Raw genomic sequence first — 20868 nt, 5'->3', positions numbered from 1 at the left:
GACAAAAAGAGGAAATGGGAGACAATGGCTGTCAGCATTGATCGATCACCCTTTTTACTCATGCCTCTGAGCGACAGACTCTCCGCACTTTGCTTTTCCAGCCACAGGTTGTAATACCAAAGCCATGGTCGTCACGAGAATGGTAGGACATACAGTCGGTACTTCGTCCCAGCCCCTCCTGTTCTTTCATGCTAACAGCAATTGTTTGTCACACCAGTTGTTGGAGCTTCATTTAATCATGTGATCATAAAAACTGATTATCTGTTACACCTCAGATGCAGATAGTGTCAAGCAGCGCTCAATGTCTGATCTGATGATACCCAACTCCATTCGCTTTCTCTATTACACAGTGACGAAGAAGTCCTCTACTCTGAAATCTTTCCTGTCATCCCTGCTGATGTGATGTCCGTTAAGGAGACCCTGAACATGGAAAGCCTTCCCTGCCACAGGACATGGTAAGATATGATCAAGTACAGTGGGTCGCATGGGTGTTACTTAAGCAGTGTTGTTTTTGGCAGCCATTTTTAATTTTCATCTTAGTCTTTGAACGAAAGTACTAATTAGTCTTAGTCATATTTTAGTCATTGTAAAATGTGTTCGTCTTCGTCTAGTTTTAGTCGACAGTTCTCAAAATGTTTTCGTTTATAAACTTCAAAGGTTTAAGGCCATGAACAAATAAATAAAAGGTTTCCAACAATTTTAAATGAACATGACAGATGAGCACATAACTGTAGAGTCTGCAAGGACATCACCATTTTCATGATGATGATACACACTCAGCAGGAAAACAGCACATTATTTGCAATTAATTAAACTCACCTAGACGCCGCAAACTATATGTAAAATGTTTTCAAAGAGTTTAAGAAGACTCACAGAGTCACCACGCTAAATGCTAATGCTAACGCGAACGCTATGCTAACGCTACAAGTTGGTTTAGTGCAGTACTTCTCAAATAGTGGGGCGCGCCCCCCTGGGGGGGCGCAGAGCGATGCCGGGGGGGCGCATGTGACCTCGGGGAACATGCTTTTTTTTTTTTTTTTTTTTTTGCCGTACTGGAATAAAGTGTACTTGCACATCCACTCAGTGGGTGGCAGTGGCGCTCTCATTTTCAGAGTGCGCGCAGTATTTTTGAACTAAGGAAGAGCACTCAGAACACACAGAAAACAGATATGAAGAGCAGTGCGCCGCCGCCGTTTTCGAAAGCCGTTTTCCGACCGGACTCACGCAGCGACCCACTGTCTTGTCCGGCCGGTTCTCACGTCGCCGCCCGAGAAGTGCCATTTTTGGCTTGGGATCGTCACGACGACCGCCCTCACCTACGGTTCTACCTCGGCCGCCGGGAATGCGCTTTTTTCGTGCCGTTTGCCTTTTAGCTTTGACTTTTAATACAGTGGGTAATGAGGAAAGACCACTGTTTACTGTGTCTAAAAATAATTATAGCGGACAGCCAGAAGCCAAAACAATTAAGACGCCACTTAAAGACATTAGACCCCAATCTCATTGATAAGCTTGATTGTTTTTCAGCGAAAACGGCCGAATATTTCCAACAATCGTCCTGTTTTGTCAGTGTAATATCAGTAAACCAATTAGCATCGTTAGCATGCTCATTGCAAGATAACTCCACACCATTGCAAAGGAGGTACAAAAATAAAAACTGTCCTTCTGTCCAAGGACACTTTTTTTTTTTCTTTTTCTTTTATTCAGTTTTGTTTTTCCGATCAAATTTTTTGGCATATTGTCCTCATGAGTGAATGTTTCTAATCAATTTTAATTTGTTATTATTTACTGATTTTATTACATTTTATTTTTCTTTATCAAATGGTCAAAAATGTAACGAGTGTATTTTTTAGTTTGGATGGGACTTTTCTTTCTAATTCAGGCAAATTGATGCGCGTCGTCTTCTCTGTTACAAACAAAACAATGTTAATAAAGTTCTACTTTATTATAAGTTGATCTGTTACTTTTTTTCGTCATTAGGAAAAAAAAGGACACAATGTTAGGCAGATGCGTATTTATAATAGTAATTTTATAGACAAATGATATTATTTACAGTGGTGGCAGAGAGTTTGGGGGGGCGCGAAACATTTACGTCTTCCTTGGGGGGGCGTAACAGAAAATAATTGAGAAGCACTGGTTTAGTGTGTGCTGATCACTCAGGCCAGACCTTTAAAGGCTAAAGCAACATGGTATAGCCAAGATGAGAAAACAAAACTTACCAAGCAGCACCTGACACGTTTCACAAAAGGAACCTGGAATGAGCACATGCTTAAGCCTGTGTGTGGGACGAGGGCGGGGGGGTCAGCACATCACATGAGTGACACAACCAAACACTGCTAAATGCGTGCTAACGACACATACAATTAGAAAATATCACACCTTGTGAACTTCTCGTGTCATCAGATGTTATGTTTTAGTCTCCCAAGACACGTTTTCAGCGCGTCATTGTGACGTCTTCGTCATGAAAAAAGTGTTCGTTGATGTAATATTTTAGTTATTGTCATCGTTGACGAAAACGACACTGGTGTTAAAGGACCTATGATAGCAAAAAACATGTTTATTTTTTATTTCACGCGGTATTTTATGCTCCTGAATGAAATGGACCGCTTGGATGTGTGTGAAAGCGATCGATTTATATATTAAATGTTTTTTAATCCCGCGCCATGAATATGAGTGACTTCCTGGATTAAGGACAAATGCGAATATGACGTCACCCTGGTCAGTGTCTCATAATACAGCATTGCTTTATAGCATGCAGATGGACTGCGGATTCAGCTGATTTTGCGGATTAATTCGTTTATTTTTCACATCACGCCTGCCAAACGGCTGCAGGCTTTTGTAGCTGCACCAAGATCGGCCATAACAAGTGTGCAACAACTGTGTGGGACCATTGGACGAGGAAGGGAGTGTTTTGTATTATGTCAAATGCTGGGATCACGGCACATGTTTTAATATGGAGGTGGCTTGCATTTTGTGGCTGACATGCTCCTTGTCCACCGAGAATGTTACTCAGCCGACGACCGGCAGGTTGTCGCTCATCCCCCTGCCAGGAGAGCGCTATACTCAGCTTATTGCCCTCTTCGTGTGCCCGGTGTTCTGTCAAATTTTCCACCCGATCAGAAATTGCAATTTTTCGTCAAAAATGGCCACGGATACAGCGATTACAAAGTAAACACTACAAACTTTGTTCAAAAAAAGGACTATTTACTTACGTTTGATCATTGAGGGATATGTATAAAAGTCTCCTCAGACACATCCTGCCATGTTAGCTGCACAACAACAGCACGCCGCTCTCTCACTGTTCTTCGCTGTGTAGTTAAGCATTAATTTACACCATATTCGTGTTGACCATATGGCAGCTATGCGCTCCTCCGACGTCGGCCAGTTTGTCCGGCGGTAATTCTCTAGCTGCTTCCCAGCAAACATGCTCTCCTCCCGTAGCAGGGGACGAGCTGTAACTTGCTCGCCACCGGGCAGGTTGACGATCGGCGAAGACAATCGACAACCCCGCCGCCGCGTGACATGATCCCGGGTAGTTTTGAGTGAGTTTTTTGCTTCAAAAGCCGAGTATAGACTTTGAAACATAACTCTGTTTGGGTTTGCATGTCGGCTAGCTGTCACGCCTCCTGGTTTGTTTATGCTCTCCGAAGTCGAGGCAGGGAAATGACAAAAGCCGGACTAATTCCGGTGGCATAAAATATCATTCGGGAGGTGCGACAGTAAAGGTGAAGTTGGCAGTTTTGGCCATTACGGAGTAATTTTGTCATGTCGTTCTGAATAAATGCTTTTTTAATATGTCATATTCCATTTAGCACAAGACTGTTATTTGTCATGACCATACAATTTATTTTGCAATTGGGGAAAAAAAAAAAATTCGATAAAAAGAATATGCTGTAAAAATATTGGAGTAGAGAGAACGAAACAATGCCATTTTGCGGCTCTCTTCGTCGCATTTTCCTCGTTCTGAATAATTCCCCCTCAATGGGCTGGATTCTAAATCAGATGAAACCGTGACCCTGCCGACGCCATCCTCCTATTGGGGACGCTAGAGCCCTATAATGGTAGGCGTGGCTAAATGACAGATTAAAAAACTAATTTCTCGTCATCCGCGCTTTGCCAAATTGTTTTATATAGTCGAATCGTCTCAAAACATGATTCTAATTCACATAACAATGCTATTTAAGACTTTTTTTTGTCCTGTCGTAGGCAACTTTAAGGCCAGTATTCATCCTAGTGTAGACGTAGCCAAAGACACATATGTGTCAATCATCGCTAAACTTGCATAAGTGTGCTGCAGCAACTCATTGTGTATTTAAGAGGCTGTTCTCAGCAGCGTGAGCATCAAAGCGTGAGTGGATTATGAAGGCAGCTCGGTGGGACAGTAATAAGTTTGGAACTTTTTAACAAAAAAACTTTTTTTCCTGTATCGGATCGGGACTCTGTATCAGCAGATTCTCAAAATCAGGTGACTCAGATCCCCATGGTGTCGGTCGGTTTACCGGTTTTGGCCGTGCGTCGCGCCGAAGAAACACCATTGACAAAACTAGGAATACAGTGGTACCTCCACGTACGATCGCTTCGACACACGATCTTTTCGAAATCCGACGTAAAATTTTGACTCGCCATTTGTTTCTACATCCGACGACATGCTCGAAAAACGATGACATAACAGCACAGCAAACGAACGTACGGCGGATTTTCTTGTGTGAGAAATCAACACAGGTTTCAAAAAAGTTGGTACAGTGTCAGGAAACGGGCAGGCAGGTGGTGTGTGGACCCAAACGCAGGAAAAGGGAAGCGAGGCAAAAAGGGCGGTGCAATAATGTTTTAATTATTGCCAACAAAAAACAAAATACCAACAAAATGACGGGAATCCAAAAAATCTTTCATTCATTCATTCATTTTAACAAACAAAAGTCAGGCTAACAAATCAACTTACTTAGAAGCAGGACGAGGAACTGGGGAAAACGCTGTCATGAACGTGGACATGCAAACTGAAAATGACGCAATGACGTGAAAAGAAACTGGGAGCTTATATACACACATAGACAAGGGGTAACGACACAACGAGGAACAGGTGAGCACAGGAGGATGCAGATTAGAGGATACACTAGGAGCAGGCACAACAGGTGAAATTAATGGGCAATCACAGGGACAAGTCACACTAGTAGAAAAAAGGAAAAAAGTGACGCTTACTTTTGAAATGAATATGCAAATTATAGAAAAATATGAGCGTGGGATGCGCATCCATGAACTGTCTAAATAATACATCTCCATGGTCCTCTTCCAACCACCGTTCGCCAAAACCATAGGCGGATCTACTATTCAGGCGAAGTAGGCGATCGCCCTAGGCCCCCAACCAGTAGGGGGCCCACAACCAGCTGCCCTTGCCCCAACAAGCAAGGGCTTGGGCCACTGGAGCCAGCAGCACTCCCAACTATTCGTCATGTATAATTATATCAGGATACCAAACAAACAAATAACAAAACAAAAAAGAAAGCCATTTGAATGCTGCATTTATATTATCCCTCCCCCACACACACGCACTACAATGGACTGTTCCACGACGATGGACTGGGTATCAGTCGCTTAGCTTCATTTAGCGCCATTTAGCTTCGCTTAGCTCCGTTTAGCATCGCTTAGCTGTTCGTTAGCTTCACTTAGCTCTCCCGCGTTTTTCACACCACTAAGCTCGCTATTTTTACAGCTTACTTGCTACTTTGCACGTCGGCTATCATTTATTTCGAACACATGAGCGAACGTGCTCTCCATGAGAGCCAAAGAGCTGTGAGGGAGAAGTTGAGAACAGGCCGCTAATGCCTCTTAACTTTCTTCTTCTTCTTCACACCGAACATAAATTACACGACAGCACACCCTGTGGCAAAACAATGCAGTACAGTTCCAATCAGTCATACAATAACACTCAACAGCTGGTTAACAGCATTTGCTAACGAAAAAAAAAAAAAAATTCTATTAGTGACACCACGAGAAATGACGAAGAATGTGTTTTACGGAGTGTAAAGCTTTCGGTTAGTGGTTTAGCGAACGTACCTCCAGTGAACATTTCAAAATAAAAGCATGTCATGTTCGTCATATAAATAACGATTTCAGGAGTTAATCCCACATACTTCAGAATTAATATAATATGTTGAGTAAATACTACAGAATATAGATTCTACACTAAGAATAGCTTTCAAATGACACTCTTTATGACAAATATGATTGGCAATGAATAATTATTATAATTATTATACTACTATTATATATAGTAGTATACTATAATAATAATAATGCTAGATTTTTTTTTAAGAAATGTTTTGAATAATGTTGGAAAGGCAAAGTCACTGTTCTGAATCTGTTTACTTTCCATTCTTTTGCACTAATAAATGCTATCAGCGTTTAACCTCATTGTTTATTTGAGATTAATTATTGTTGTTTACATGATTATTTGTACTTTAATTGAATGAATGAATTTAAGTGTTTCAAAATGGTTTTGTGAATGAATAAGCGTCAACAAAAGTTTCATTGCAAAATTAGTAAAAAAATATATATATATATTATTAATTATTATTATTAAATTATTAGATTAGTCGACTAATTGTAAAACTAGTCGGCTGACTAATCCGGAGAAAATTTGTCGTTTAGGACAGCCTTAGTGTATATTTCCTCCACACCCTTTTCACCTTTTCAACCCCTGACCCATGAAGAGGGCCCCCGGATATGTTCGCCTTAGGCCCCAAAATTGCCAAGTCCGCCACTGGCCAAAACGTCCGCCATATTAGAACCCAATTCGTTTCACTATTAAGGGAATTATTATTATTATATTATTATTCCAATTTTTATTTATAATTAATTTGTTTTGCTGTATGTAATTGCCATTTGTAATAGTACCAGTAGTATTTATTAATGATTTAGTGTACGTTTTTGGGCTGTGGAATGAATTAATGGGATTATAATGTATTTTTATGGGAAAATCCTGCTCGACATACAACCATTTCGACTTACAAACAAGGTCCTAGAACGAATTAACTTCATATGTAGAGGTACCACTGTATTATAGATTGCAGCGTTTGCATTATATGCAAAGCTACAATCAAACACTAATTTTATCCTTGCAGATTGTCGGGAACACAACATGTCTAAAAGTTTGACGACACGAAGCAAACAAAATGAATAACAGCGGGCAACACATTTGGGATCTTAAAGGACAAGTGGAAAAATGCAGACAAATGAATACACCAGATAAGAAGGGGTGGCACCCAGTTGGAGATTTAATTGTGGTGGCAGGCACAAACATTTATCAAAAGCCTTCAAGGCGACGTTTCAAATCAGCAAATCAATCAAAGCCGCGGGAGGGAAATTTCATTCTGCATCTTATTTCGCCAAGCTTTTTGTAGACGCCAAATGGAAACCATTGAGAACTTGATGACTTCCTCCCTGGGTGATCACCATGTATAGCTCTACGCTCACAATATTCGAGTGGATTCTCTGGTCCTTCACCCTGAATGAAATTACAGCTGGATTTTCATTTCTTTTACGAACAAAACATCGGAAACCAAGGCTTTTTTCAAATGTTGCCCATTTGCGGGAGGCCAGCTTGCGGACACGTGTCCTTATTCATCCAAAAGACCCTCAATGGAGTCATTAAGCAGACCTTCTTTCAATCGCTCTAATGGATGCTTCCATTTATCCATTCATTTTTTTGTTCCGCTTTTTCTGATTAGCTGCTCGGTTAACTCGCGCCAAGCGCGATACAACCTGGGCTGGTCGCTAGGCCGTTGCAGGGCAGCAAAAGATAGACAAACAACCATTCACACTCGCATTGACGACCATCGAGAGTTGAATAGTGTGAAATTACCATGAAAATGGAAGCTTACGGAATATGGCAGGAAGTAGACGTGCCAACTATTCCACATTGTTGCCTTTCTCCAATTCAACTGAATTTAAAAGAAAGTTGAACGTGCGTAAAGCTGAGCCAAAACCTAGTTTTTTTTACCTGTACACGAGTACATTTTGTTCTACTTGAGACATTTCAACCGTATTTTTTTGGGTCATCTCGTCTCTTGTTAATTCGCCGCGTCGTTGGGCGCAGCTGTCGCATTATCCGGGTCAGAATCCGCTTATTGGCCTTGACATTTTCATGCTCTCTGCCTTGTGTTTAAACTTCTTTTCCCGCTGAGAGTCTGTCAGAGAATAGGTTGATTTATTTATCATTCGGGGAGATGGGGCATCATATCTGCCACCTTTTAATGCATCTCGTTATCATGGAAGGAGGGCAGAAATCCCTGCTCGGCTGTCATGTACGGATCTATAAATAATCCCAGACAATGCCTCTTCATTTAATTTACTCCCAAGAATGTCTGCTGTCCTGGTTGCACGTGTCTTACATTGCCTGAAGCAGTAGAAGGACACTCTTTGTGCTCAGAGACACTTTTTGATCCAGGGTCACTTGGTTTAGCTAAAAAATCAGAAATGCGCTTTAATTGCAGTTTTTCACTAAATAATTGTTATTCAGTTAGTCCCTGGGTTACGAACGAGTTCCGTTCCTACGCTGGCGACCTAACACAAATTTCCGCGGGAATCGGGATGAATCCTTTAAGTACCCCTAATCACCCCCTAAATCTCAAAATAACTATCAAAAAACATACAGTAAGGACCATAAGTATTTGAACCCCTTGTAATTTTGCAACTTCACCCACTTTTTTTTCAAATTTCAATCATGGATGCATTTCTACGTATTGAGACATAATCTAAATAACATAACATAATCTAAAACTCAAATTGTATGATTTTTCACTAATTTATTTGTAATTTACTGGGGTTAATAAGTATTTGTACCCCTGAGAAAATCAGTGCTAATACTTAGTGTAGAAGCCTTTGTTTGCAATTACAGAGATCAGACGCTCTCTGTAGTTCTTTACCAGGTCTTTACATATGGAAACTGGGATTTTGGCCCATTCCTCCACACAAATATTCTCTAGATCTGTCATGTTTCGGGGCTGTCGTTGAGAAACATGAAGAATCAGCTCCATCCAAAGATTTTCTACAGATTGAGGTCCGGAGTCTGGCTAGGCCACTCCAGAGCCTTGATATGCTTATTACGCAGCCACTCCTTGGTCAGCTAGGCTGTGTGCTTCGGATCAATGTCATGTTGAAAGATCTAGCCACGACTCATCTTCAAGTCTCTGACTGAAGGATGGAGGTTGTGCCTCAAAATCTGATGATACATTTCACCATTCATCCTCTGCTTTATACAAAGCAGTCGTAAAGTCTCCTTTGCCGAAAAGCAGCCCCAAAGCATGAGGTTTCCACCCCCATACTGCACAGTGAGGATGGTGTTCTTGGGGTTGTACTCATCCTTATTTTTCCTCGACATTCGACGAGTAAAGTAAATTAAAGGACCAAAAAGTTCTACTTTGCTCTCATCTGACCACATGACTTTCTCATAGATGGTCTCTGGTAAACTTCAGACGGGCCTTCACATGTACTTGCTTCAACAGAGGAACCTACTGAGCAATGCATGATTTTAAACCATTGCACCGTAGTGTTCTACTGACAGGAGCCTTTGAAACTGTGCATCCAGCTCTCTTCAGGTCATTGTCATGTAGTTCTAGGCTGAGCCCTCTTTTCTCATCATGAGTGATGCCCCAAGAGGAGAGATTTTACATGGAGCCCCAGTCCAAGGTAGATTATGCTTTCCAATTGTCTTATAGCCTTTTCCAGCTTTGTGGAGCTCAACATTTTTTCTCTGGTGCCTTTCAAAGCTCTCTTGTTTCCTTCATAAACTCTCTGGTCTTGCCCATGGTAGCAATTGGATTATGACTGACTGTGGAGTGCACAGGTGACAATAATGAGCTCATAGAGGTGGTTAGTGGATGTTTACTCATGGGGCGAAAGTGGATTTTTTTTTTTTTAAACTCTGTGAGTGTCATAATTATTGCTGATTTTCCCATGGGTACAAATACTTAGGATTATTCTAAAGATCATACTATGTGATTTCTGTATTTTTTTTAGATTATGTCTCCATGAGTGAAAATGCATCTATAATTGAAATTTTAGACCTCTACCTACAGTGGGGCGAATAAGTATTTAGTCAATCACCAATTGTGCAAGTTCTCCTACTTGAAAAGATTAGAGAGGCCTGTAATTGTCAACATGGGTAAACCTCAACCATGAGAGACAGAATGAGGGCAAAAAAAACAGAAAATCACATTGATTTTTAAAGAATTTATTTCCAAATTAGAGTGGAAAATAAGTATTTGGTCACCTACAAACAAGCAAAATTTCTGGCTGTCAAAGAGGTCTAACTTCTTCTACCGAGGCCTAACAAGGCTCCACTCGTTAACTGTATTAACTCATTCACTCCCAGCCATTTTCACCAGAGCAAGGCCCTTCGCTCCCGGTAGTTTTTCTGTATTTTGACGGATTTTGCAAGGCCCACAGAAATTTCTGTTCTATTACTATATAAACATGGAACCCACCAAAAGAAAGATTAGACTCTCTTCTTTCAGCAGAAAAAAGTAAGTTCATATCTTTTTCCATTCTTTAGAAATCAGCATTAGAAAATAGAATTTGAGCAAATTTCCAATTTCTGATGAAAAAACGGAGAAAATGAGCTTTTTGTAAACGCATACATTTCAAACATAACTTTAACTTTAACAGTTATTTTTTGCATTAGTTACATCCCAAACATCTGAATAATGTTTTCCTTTTACAAAATATCATGTGATGAATGAACAAGACAAATAGAGCTTTTGATTGCAAAGTAACAATTTGTTTACACGTGACTACTGAGAGATGACGCCTGTTGTCGCCAAGATGAGGCCGTTGTCGCCGCGTCTGCTGTGTAAACTTTTCCCTCATCGTTGTCTGTCTCACAAAGATGGATTATTTTTTAATCTTTGCGGGGTCTGCTTGGCGAGCCCGCTGCACCGTGGTCTCAGTCGTTTTGCTCCGTCGTCGTCTCGGTTGTTTTGTTCGGTTGTCCGCCTCCTGGCATACTGCCGCCAGCGCTCCGACCATGCTGCCCAGCCATTCATTGCTGTTGAATCGGGTTGCTGGTATTTACAAAATGCACTACTGCCCTCCAGTGGCCAGTTTTATTGCCTTGTTTTTTGTTTCTCAGATAGACCGCAAGCTATAGATTCTTCTTGTAAAAAAAAAAAAAAAAAAAAAACGCAAAAGACGTATAAATACGTTTTTGGGACAATGAAGCATTTAAAAATATAACATATTTATACTTTCTGGGAGCAAACGAGGTAATGGCACCTGTTTTAACTCATTATCGGTATGAAAGACACCTGTCCACAACCTCAGTCAGTCACACTCCAAACCCTACTATGGCCAAGACCAAAGAGCTGTCGAAGGACATCAAAGACAAACTTGTAGACCTGCATCAGGCTGGGAAGACTGAATCTGCAATAGGTAAAACGCTTGATGTAAAGAAATCAACTGTGGGAGCAATTATTAGAAAATGGAAGACATACAAGACCACTGATAATCTCCCTCGATCTGGGGCTCCATGCAAGATCTCACCCCGTGGTGTCAAAATGATAACAAGAACAGTGAGCAAAAATCACAGAACCGCACGTGGGGACCTAGTGAATGACCTACAGAGAGCTGGGACCACAGTAACAAAGGCTACTATCAGTAACACAATGCGCCGCCAGGGACTCAAATCCTGCACTGCCAGACGTGTCCCCCTGCTGAAGAAAGTACACTTCCAGGCCCGTCTGCGGTTTGCTAGAGAGCATTTGGATGAACCAGAAGAGGATTGGGAGAATGTGTTATGGTCAGATGAAACCAAAATAGAAGTTTTTGGTAGAAATACAGGTTCTCATGTTTGGATGAGAAAGAATACTGAATTGCATCCAAAGAACACCATACCAACTGTGAAGCATGGGGGTGGAAACATCATGCTTTGGGTCTGTTTTTCTGCAAAGGGACCAAGACGACTGATCTGTGACAAGGAAAGAATGAATGGGGCCGTGTATCGAGAGATTTTGAGTGAAAATCTCCTTCCATCAGCAAGGGCATTGAAGATGAGACGTGGCTGGGTCTTTCAGCATGACAATGATCCCAAACACACAGCCAGGGCAACAAAGGAGTGGCTTCGTAAAAAGCATTTCAAGGTCCTGGAGTGGCCTAGCCAGTCTCCAGATCTCAACCCCACAGAAAATCTGTGGAGGGAGTTGAAAGCCTGTGTTGCCCAACGACAGCCCCAAAACATCATTGCTCTAGAGGAGATCTGCATGGAGGAATGGCCAAAATACCAGCAACAGTGTGTGAAAAGCTTGTGAAGAGTTACAGAAAACGTTTGGCCTCCGTTATTGCCAACAAAGGGTACATAACAAAATAATGAGATGAACTTTTGGTATTTACCAAATACTTTTTTTCCCACCATGATTTCCAAATAATTTCTTTAAAAATCAAACACTGTGATTTTCTGTTTTTTTTTCCCACATTCTGTCTCTCATGGTTGAGGTTTACCCATGTTGACAATTACAGGCCTCTCTAATATTTTCAAGTGGGAGAACTTGCACAATTAGTGGTTGACTAAATACTTATTTGCCCCACTGTATATTAGATATGACTTGGTCGGCAGCTACAAATGGAAAAGAGTTATTGTGAGTTGCTGTCTGAAATTGAAGCGCAACAGTGCATAAAAATGGACAGTTTCGTGATGTTTCAGAAAAGTAAGCTATGATTCTAAAGCTGTGGGGTATTTTAATGAAATCACATCAATGAGAGTACAAGTTATTGGGCCATAAGGTAAGGAATAGTTCTCAGAGAGTGGTACAATATGTACTTTTTCACTACTCATTGAATTTTTGCTGTACCCTCATGGATGGTAGACATCCAGGCACTTAAGGGTATTATTGCTGGGTTTCAGGAAACTAAAACATTATATATCAAGTGGGAAATTTCCTACCTCCCAGCAGGCAGAAGTCAGTATTGCCCTTAAGATACTACTTTTCGCACCTATGACATTTGACTTTTACAACTTGAGAACATACTTTCACCTTTTGGGCCTTTCAAAAAATGCGTAGTTACATCGGAGTCCAGTAATAAGCCCGATGGGACAGGTCGAAGTGTGTGGTACCTTGAGGGATAGGAACCACTGACTTTCCAGTGAATAAAGCTCAAGCCTGCAAAAGTATTAGCAGACAAGCTGTCACGCCGCCGACTAAAGAAGACGAACAGTTATTTTTGAGTTGCCGAGAGTGAGCAAAGCCTGGGCACAAGTCATTGAGGATGACAACCCAAGCGCCCCAAAGACAAAATGTGACAGTAATGAGCCCCAGCTGCAGCAAAGCTCTGAAGCCAACTTTCCTTCTGATCAGAATTAGAATCAGAAATTCAGCTTTGTTGGCCAAGTATGTCAATATCATACAAGGAACCGGGTTGATTTAATTGGTTGATTTTCATTTCAATTTCATTTTTATTTGTTGAAATTCAAGTTATTTATGTAACCTTAGTGGATTTTTTTTTCATTACTGTATTTCCCATTTGCACCTCTTTGCTGAAAACAATCCAAAGCTAAACGCTAAATGTAGCAAAATTGCTAAGTAATGTAACTTGGGTTGCCAACTGTCCCGTACAAATGTATGCATCCCGTATTAAAGTGCATGTAACACGAAAAAGCATGTTTATTTCATAACACACGCGGTATTTTATGCTCCTGAATGATATGGACCGCTTGGATGTGTGTGGAAGCGATCGCTATATTTATTTAGTTTTTTTAATCCCGCGCCATGAAAATGAGTGACTTCCGGTTTCGGTCTTGCATTGAGGAGGAGGGCGCTGTGACGTGTACGGGTGAAGGCGTCCTCTTCACTAAACAGTGGTACTGTTGTGTATGAGGACTAAGGATTAAGCTGATTTTGCGGATTAATACGTTTATTTTTCGCATCACGCCAGCCAAACGGCTGCAGAAAAATCTTTATGAGGGAGAGGCGTGTGCGCCTTTTTGGAGTTTCAAAAGGTTCCCATTCACCATGGATATTGACCAAAACAAGCCCTACTACTGTGGGACCATTGGACTTACGAGGCAGTGAGTAAACATCTTGTTCTGTATTATGTCAAATATGAATACAGCGATTACAAAGTAAACACTACAAACTTTCTTTAAATAAAGGTCTACTTACGTTTGATCATTGATAGGCATATAAAAAGCTCTCCTCATGCACATTAGCTGCACGTTAGCTGCCCGACAACTGTAGCTGCCCTACTCTGGGGAACGAACTGTAAATTGCTCTACGCCGGGCGGTTTGCCGATCCCAAAGACAATCGACAACCCAGTCGTCATGTTAAATAATCCGGGCTAGTTATGTGTGATTTTCCGCTTCGAAGACTTTCAAACATCACTCGGTTCAGGTTAGCATGTCTGCTAGCTGTCACGCCTCTTGGTTTGTTTACATCCTCCGAAGCCGGGGAAGGGAAATGACATATGTCCCATTTAGGTGTCATAAAATATCGTTCGGGAGGTGCGACAGTAAAGGTGAAGTCGACAGTTTTGACCATTATGGAGTAATTTTGCCATGTCGTCCTGAATAGGTGCATTTTTATTATTTCATATTCCATTTAGCACAAGACTGTTATTTGTCATGACCATGCCATTAATTTAGCAACTGGGGAAAAATACTTGGATAAAAAGAATATCCTGTAAAAATATTGGAGTCAAGAGACTGAAACAATGACATTTTGCGGCTCTCTTCGTCGCGTTTTCCTCGTTCGGAATAATTCCCCCTCAGTGGGCTGAATAGTAAAACCGATGAGCCCAGTCACCCGCTGACGTCATCCACCTGTTGGAGACGCTAGAGCCCTATAATGGTAGGCGTGGCCAACCGGCAGATTAAAAGACTAATTTCTCGTCATCTGCGCTTTGCTAAATCGTCTCAAAATGATTCTAATTCACATAATAATGCTATTTAAGACTTTTTTTCTCCTGTTGTATGCTCTTTAAGCTTACAATAGACGCACTACGTCCCGTATTGTCATAAAAATCGAAAATTGCGTCCGATTTGGAGACCCAACGAATACTTGCTGCCTTACTTACTGCCCTTCAAGCCTCTCCTGCGTTCTGACCAATGAGCTGACAGAACAATGACAATACGAAATCCCACTCATCTTAGTGGTCGAGGTACTGTTGCTTGCCATGACGACAATGGAAGATGTTGAGTTAATTATCGAGGGTTGATTGAATATTTGCTTGATTGATTGAATATTTGCTTGTGCTCATATATACCTAATACATACATAATACATATTGCCATATTTTTTCTTATTTGATATAACCAGTAAATGATTATTGCTTGCTATACTAGGCCGTAGTATAATGTTTAAGTGTTACAAAGTGTTAAAAAGGGTTGGGGTGACAACTGCCTTGCTTCATGGCCGCAACATTGCGTAACTAGACCTTCTAGGACATCTTCAGCATCTTACGTCTGGACTTTCTTCTAGACTTTCGAGGACAATCTTCCATTCGAGGACATCTTCCATGGCCGCAGCGTTGCATAACTGAAGTGTCTGGGTCATTCTGACCACTTTACCTAAGTGCCCTTGCTTACACACGTTTATTTAGTTAGTTCCACCTACATGCTCACACATAGTCAACCAAAATCACATGGGTGTCTCCAGCTTGCTTTCCCCCTCCATTTAGGGCGGCACCCTTCTGTGTTAGGACAAACCCCTTAATAAAAGAAAGAGCAAGGAGGTTTTTTTTAGATCAATTTTGGTGACTGTACAGCGTAATCTAGCATTTCTCTGTCTAGTCCCTCCTTGCTCTCCTTGGCCAAGAAAACTGAGTGTCTTCTCTCCTTATTTTTGGGTAATTTTACAAATGTCTACCTAAGGGTCTATTTCTGAACTTGACAGAAGACAACATAACAGCTTGGGAGATAAGAGGTTTGAGTGAAGCTTGAGTAAAAAGCATGTTCAAAATGATGATGATAGGAATTATAATGGTAATGGGAATCCTATCCCATCAATACTTGGGAATAAAAGCAAGACAAATTATTTGATTGGCACAATTCAACACAATTCAGTGCTTTACATCACACAAAGATTCACCAACATAGATAAATAATTATTTCTATAAATCACATTGAATTAATTCGAAAAAAAATTTAAAATTGGAATCGGGAAATCGAAAAACCAAAACAAAAAAAACAAAAAAAGATCAAAAGCAAATAACTTGAAATTTGAATAGACAGTTATGAATATGCTGTGGTAATTATTGGCGTTGTTAGCCATAATTAGAAGGAGCTAACAGTTTGAGCACACTTCAAACTTTCACGCAACTTGTTCCAGGAATCCTGCTGCTTCAATGGAGATGTCAGATTATGCTCAATTTCTCCCAGAAAATGATTGCAATTACAAATGCTTTAGTTGTAATATCTTCATTTACTTTGCTTGCAATGAAAAAACCTTTCAAATTAAATCATTATCATTCTACACAAAACTCCAAAAATGGGCCGGGCAAAAGTATTGGCACCCTCAACCTAATACTTGGTAGCACAACCTTTAGACAAGATAACTGCAAATAACCGTTTCCGGTATCCATCAATGAGTTTCTTACAATCTGAAGGGTGCCTTCTCCAAACTGCCATTTTCAGATCACTCCACAGGTGTTCTATGGGATTCAGGTCTGGACTAATTGCTGGCCACTTTAGAAGTCTCCAGTGCTTTCTCTCCAACCATTTTCCATTGCTTTTTGAAGTGTGTTTTGGGTCATTGTCCTGTTGGAAGACCCATGACCTCTGAGGGAGACCCAGTTTTCTCACACTGGGCCCTACATTATGCCGCAAAATTTGTTGGTAGTCTTCAGACTTCACATTGCCACGCACACAGTCAAGTAGTCCAGTGCCAGAGGTAGCAAAGCAACCACAAAATGTCAGGGAACCTCTGCCATGTTTGACTGTGGGGACCATGTTCTTTTCTTCGAAGGCCTCACTTTTTTCCCTGTAACCTCTATGTTGATGCCATTTCCCCAAAAGCTCTACTTTTGTCTCATCTGACCAGAGAACATTCTTCCAAAACGTTTTTAGCTTTCAGAGGTAAGTTTTGGCAAACTCCAGCCTGGCTTTTTTTATGTCTCTGGGTCTGAATTGGGGTCTTCCTGGGTATCCTACCATAGAGTCCCTTTTCATTTAGACACCGACGGATTGTACGGTTTGACACTGTTGTACCCTAGGACTGCAGGACAGCTTGAACTTGTCTGGATGTTAGTCGAGTATCTTTATCAATCATCTGCACAATCTTTCATTGAAATCTCTCGTCAATTTTTCTTTTCTGTCCACAGTGCCATGGGCTTTACACTTATTGATGACACTGCGCACGGTAGACACAGGAACATTCAGGTCTTTTGAGATGGACTTGTAACCTTGAGATTGCCCATGCTTCCTCACAATTTTGCTTCTCAAGTCCTCATACAGTTCTTTGGTCTTCTTCCTTTTCTCCATACTCAATGTAGTACACACAAGGACACAGGACAGAGGTTGAGTCAATTTTAATCCATTTTAACTGGCTGCAAGTGTGATTTAGTGATTGCCACCACCTGTGATTTTTCTAAAAGTGCCAATACTTTTGTCTGGCCAGTTTTTGGAGTTTTGGGTGAAATGATAATCATTCTCTTTTGTGTTTTTTCATTGCAAGCAAAATCAGTGAAGATGTTACCACCAAAGTGTCACGTCTCGGAAGTCTTGTTAATGTTTTGGGTTGGTTCAAGTCAGATCCTTTTGCCTCCTTAAGCAGACTTTACTTCGTGCTCTTGCCAATCAGGCTGATCATGTCCACCTGTGACCCTCTGTATATATAGACCCTACCCACGTGACGTCACAACTCCGCCCTCCTGACTGTTGCCGCCCAATTGTCCGTCAACACATCGTGTTTACCTGTTACGGCTACGTACATTCCTCCTATTTACGGCGTGTTTTTCTGCTCGTTAACATTAATAATCAAAATGGTGAAGGCGTGTGTGGCGGTCGGTTGCAATAACAGAGAAGATAGACGGAGAGACTTGAAGTTCTACCGGATTCCGAGAGACCCGGAGAGGAGAGAGCGAGATGGGCTGCTGCAATTCGACGAGAAAACTGGGCTCCAAACGATTACCACAGATTATGTAGTAGTCATTTTATATCTGGTAAGATGCATTTAATATATATTTAGAGGGTTTTGGGCTGACAACCACAATTAAGATCATTGCTAGGCTAATCGCCGACAACATACACGTATGTATGTAGTGAGAGTGCTATCGCTAAACCATATAAACATTAAAAGCCCTAGCTCCATTGACAAATGACATGAAATACATTAGACTTGACAGTGGATGTTAGCAAGAACAAAAGATTTTGAATTGAAAATTTCGTAACTCACCTTTCCAAGCACAAGATAGATTCCTGCCGAATTTTCGTGGACGAGGACCTGTTTCACCCAACCAGCAACGAAGTATTTATAAGCCTCCAAGCTCTTAAAGTTTTTCAAACTTTCGTGAGAATAGGCTGATTTTGTGTGGACAAGATAGTTGTAAATATCAGGGTAGCTAGCAGATGTCAGGCAAAGACGGCGAAGACAGCGGGTTGAAAAACATCGATTTAGGCATCAAATATGGATCTGGCGAATGGATAAACTGAAGCTTTTCCACATAACGCCTTTTATGCAACGCATCCAGTGAGTTCACGGCATCCGAAAGCACCGGGTCTTCCATGAAATGCATTATAAATTGCTCGATCAATTGAGACCATTGATAATACAGACACAAAATGATGGACAATGGGGCGGAACAATACAGCGATCAGGTGATTTTGTGACGTCGGTGGGTAGGGTCTATAGCCTGCAGCTAACCATGCCCAGTGCCGGTTTGTCTTGTATCCTGCCATGTTCCATGTCACCAGCTCATGTAAGCCTTTTCTTGACTAAGATTTATGTTGAGTTCAAATGCCCACTTTTGTTACTTAGTTGACTTTGCTCAGAATTTTGGTATCCAGCAAGTGCTGTGACTTTTTGTTGACTTTGCTCAGAATTTTGATATCCAGCAAGTGCTGTGACTTTTTGTTGACTTTGCTCAGAATTTTGGTGTCCAGCAAGTGCTGTGATTTTTCGTTCTCTTTTTGAACCCGTATGAACTGAAAATAAATATTTTTGTTTAAACGGAACGTTCGTGCATTTGGATCCTTAGTGAGTCCTTGTCACAAAGCATTTGTAATTGCAATCATTTTCTGGTTGAGATTGTTATCTGACAAAATCTCAGGGGTGCCAATACTTTTGGCCAGCAGTGTAATCACTAAGTAATGTTTGGACACAAAGTTGAGCCTAGAATTGAACGTAAATAAACTGGAAATTCACGGACAAGCGTGGAAAAATGAAGCTACCCATGAGTGTCAACAATAAGATTCATTGTGCATGTAAACGCAGTCATTGTGTCTCTACATGGTTTCTCCAGCATCATTTCCTCCGAGGCGTAACGTTGGAGTGGCAGATGAACGCGGGAATGTTTTGTCTTGACAGGAGCTGTCCTCTACATTGCTTGTAAATATTAAAAATGTCCTCCGGAGCAGAAATTAAGCCATAAACAATCTCCCTCCCGCAAGCTGGACGTGCTCTCGGTCCTTTTGCTTTAACGTTGATAGACTTATACTTGATTAAAAAAGAATCAGTGACATGAAAGGTCACAAACAGCACTGAAAGGGGCCGCTACATTTTCAGAGCGTGACTTTGCACTCGTGAGCACCCATGTGGATTCTTGCCGTTGTGTATTTCACTGCCAATTATCTTAACTATTTGTTCAGCCCTTCATGCCAGAGTAGTCGTCATAGATCAGAGCGGCGTTTGTGAATATTTAATCGGGAGATAGATCACGAAAAGCACGCCCCTGGCGTTGAGAGTTCCGTATTAAAACGTTCTATTTATGCGTGTTTAAGTGTCGCGCTCGGTTGCGAGCGCACTACAACATAGATGGGAAGGCACATTAAAAGAAAAATAAATGTATTCGTGTCATCACGGACCAGTAGAATCGCTTATTCTGCTTCGTGATTAAATATGAAGGCCTTTAAGGTTGTCTGGGAACATTTTTCTTCTTATATTGCACTGCATCTGTAAGAATAGACAAATAGGGACCATAGGCGGAGTTTGACTTTTGGGGCGGGGAGGGCACTACATGTTGATGACCCCGAAACGCAGTGTCAGCAATGAAATTAACTTACAAGAATATTTATATTAATAAGTTGACAATGAGCGTTTTTCCTATCATTCTTGAGGAGAATTCTAAATCAGGCAGCTTAGGCAATACTTTTCGCCAAGATCGTCATCCATTGAATATGGTACGCCCGCCGGTGTCGTGCCAATGTAGTTACCCCAGTCAAAAATTGTATCCCCTGGGCGGACCCATGTGGAGGTAGATTTGTGTATTTATTATTCAATCAAGAAAAAAAGTCGCTCTAATCCCCCCCAAAAAATGTGTTTGATTGCAAAAATACATTTGAAATACGGCTGTTAAAATTATCGTGTTAACGGGCGGTAATTGATTTTTTAAATTAATCACGTTAAAATATTTGACGCAAATAACGCACATGCCCCGCTCAAACAGATTAAAATGACAGCACAGTGACTTGTCCACTTGTTACTTGTGTTTTTTGTCTCCCTCTGCTGGCGCTTTATGGTTTGAATTACGATTAATTACGATTAATTAATTTTTAAGCTGTGATTAACTTGATTAAAAATTTGAATCGTTTGACAGCCCTAATTTGAAACTTTAAAAAAATGCATGTGAAAGCTATTTTTTCTTTTTTTTTTTTTTTTTTTTTTTTTTTTTTTTGATTGAAGTGTTTTGTTTTTTGTTTTTTTGATTGAAGCAACTTTTTTGATTAAAGTAAT

The 20868-nt window shown here is 40.9% G+C and overlaps 1 protein-coding gene across 1 annotated transcript in view; it reads left to right on the top strand.

The window, feature by feature from the left end:
* The window catches only part of LOC130915452 (myomesin-3-like), a 182519-nt gene that overhangs the window by 31218 nt on the left and 130433 nt on the right, over nt 1-20868 (top strand). Inside the window, exon 3 of the mRNA XM_057835475.1 lies at nt 351-455. Within this exon, the coding sequence (XP_057691458.1) occupies nt 351-455 (105 nt within the window). The remainder of the gene's footprint in view (nt 1-350; nt 456-20868) is intronic.

The sequence above is a fragment of the Corythoichthys intestinalis genome, chromosome 4 (assembly GCF_030265065.1).
Source record: "Corythoichthys intestinalis isolate RoL2023-P3 chromosome 4, ASM3026506v1, whole genome shotgun sequence".
NCBI classification, from domain to species: Eukaryota; Metazoa; Chordata; class Actinopteri; order Syngnathiformes; family Syngnathidae; genus Corythoichthys; species Corythoichthys intestinalis.
The sequence above is the reverse complement of the archived record's forward strand: the minus strand, read 5'-3'. Positions and strand labels throughout refer to the sequence as shown.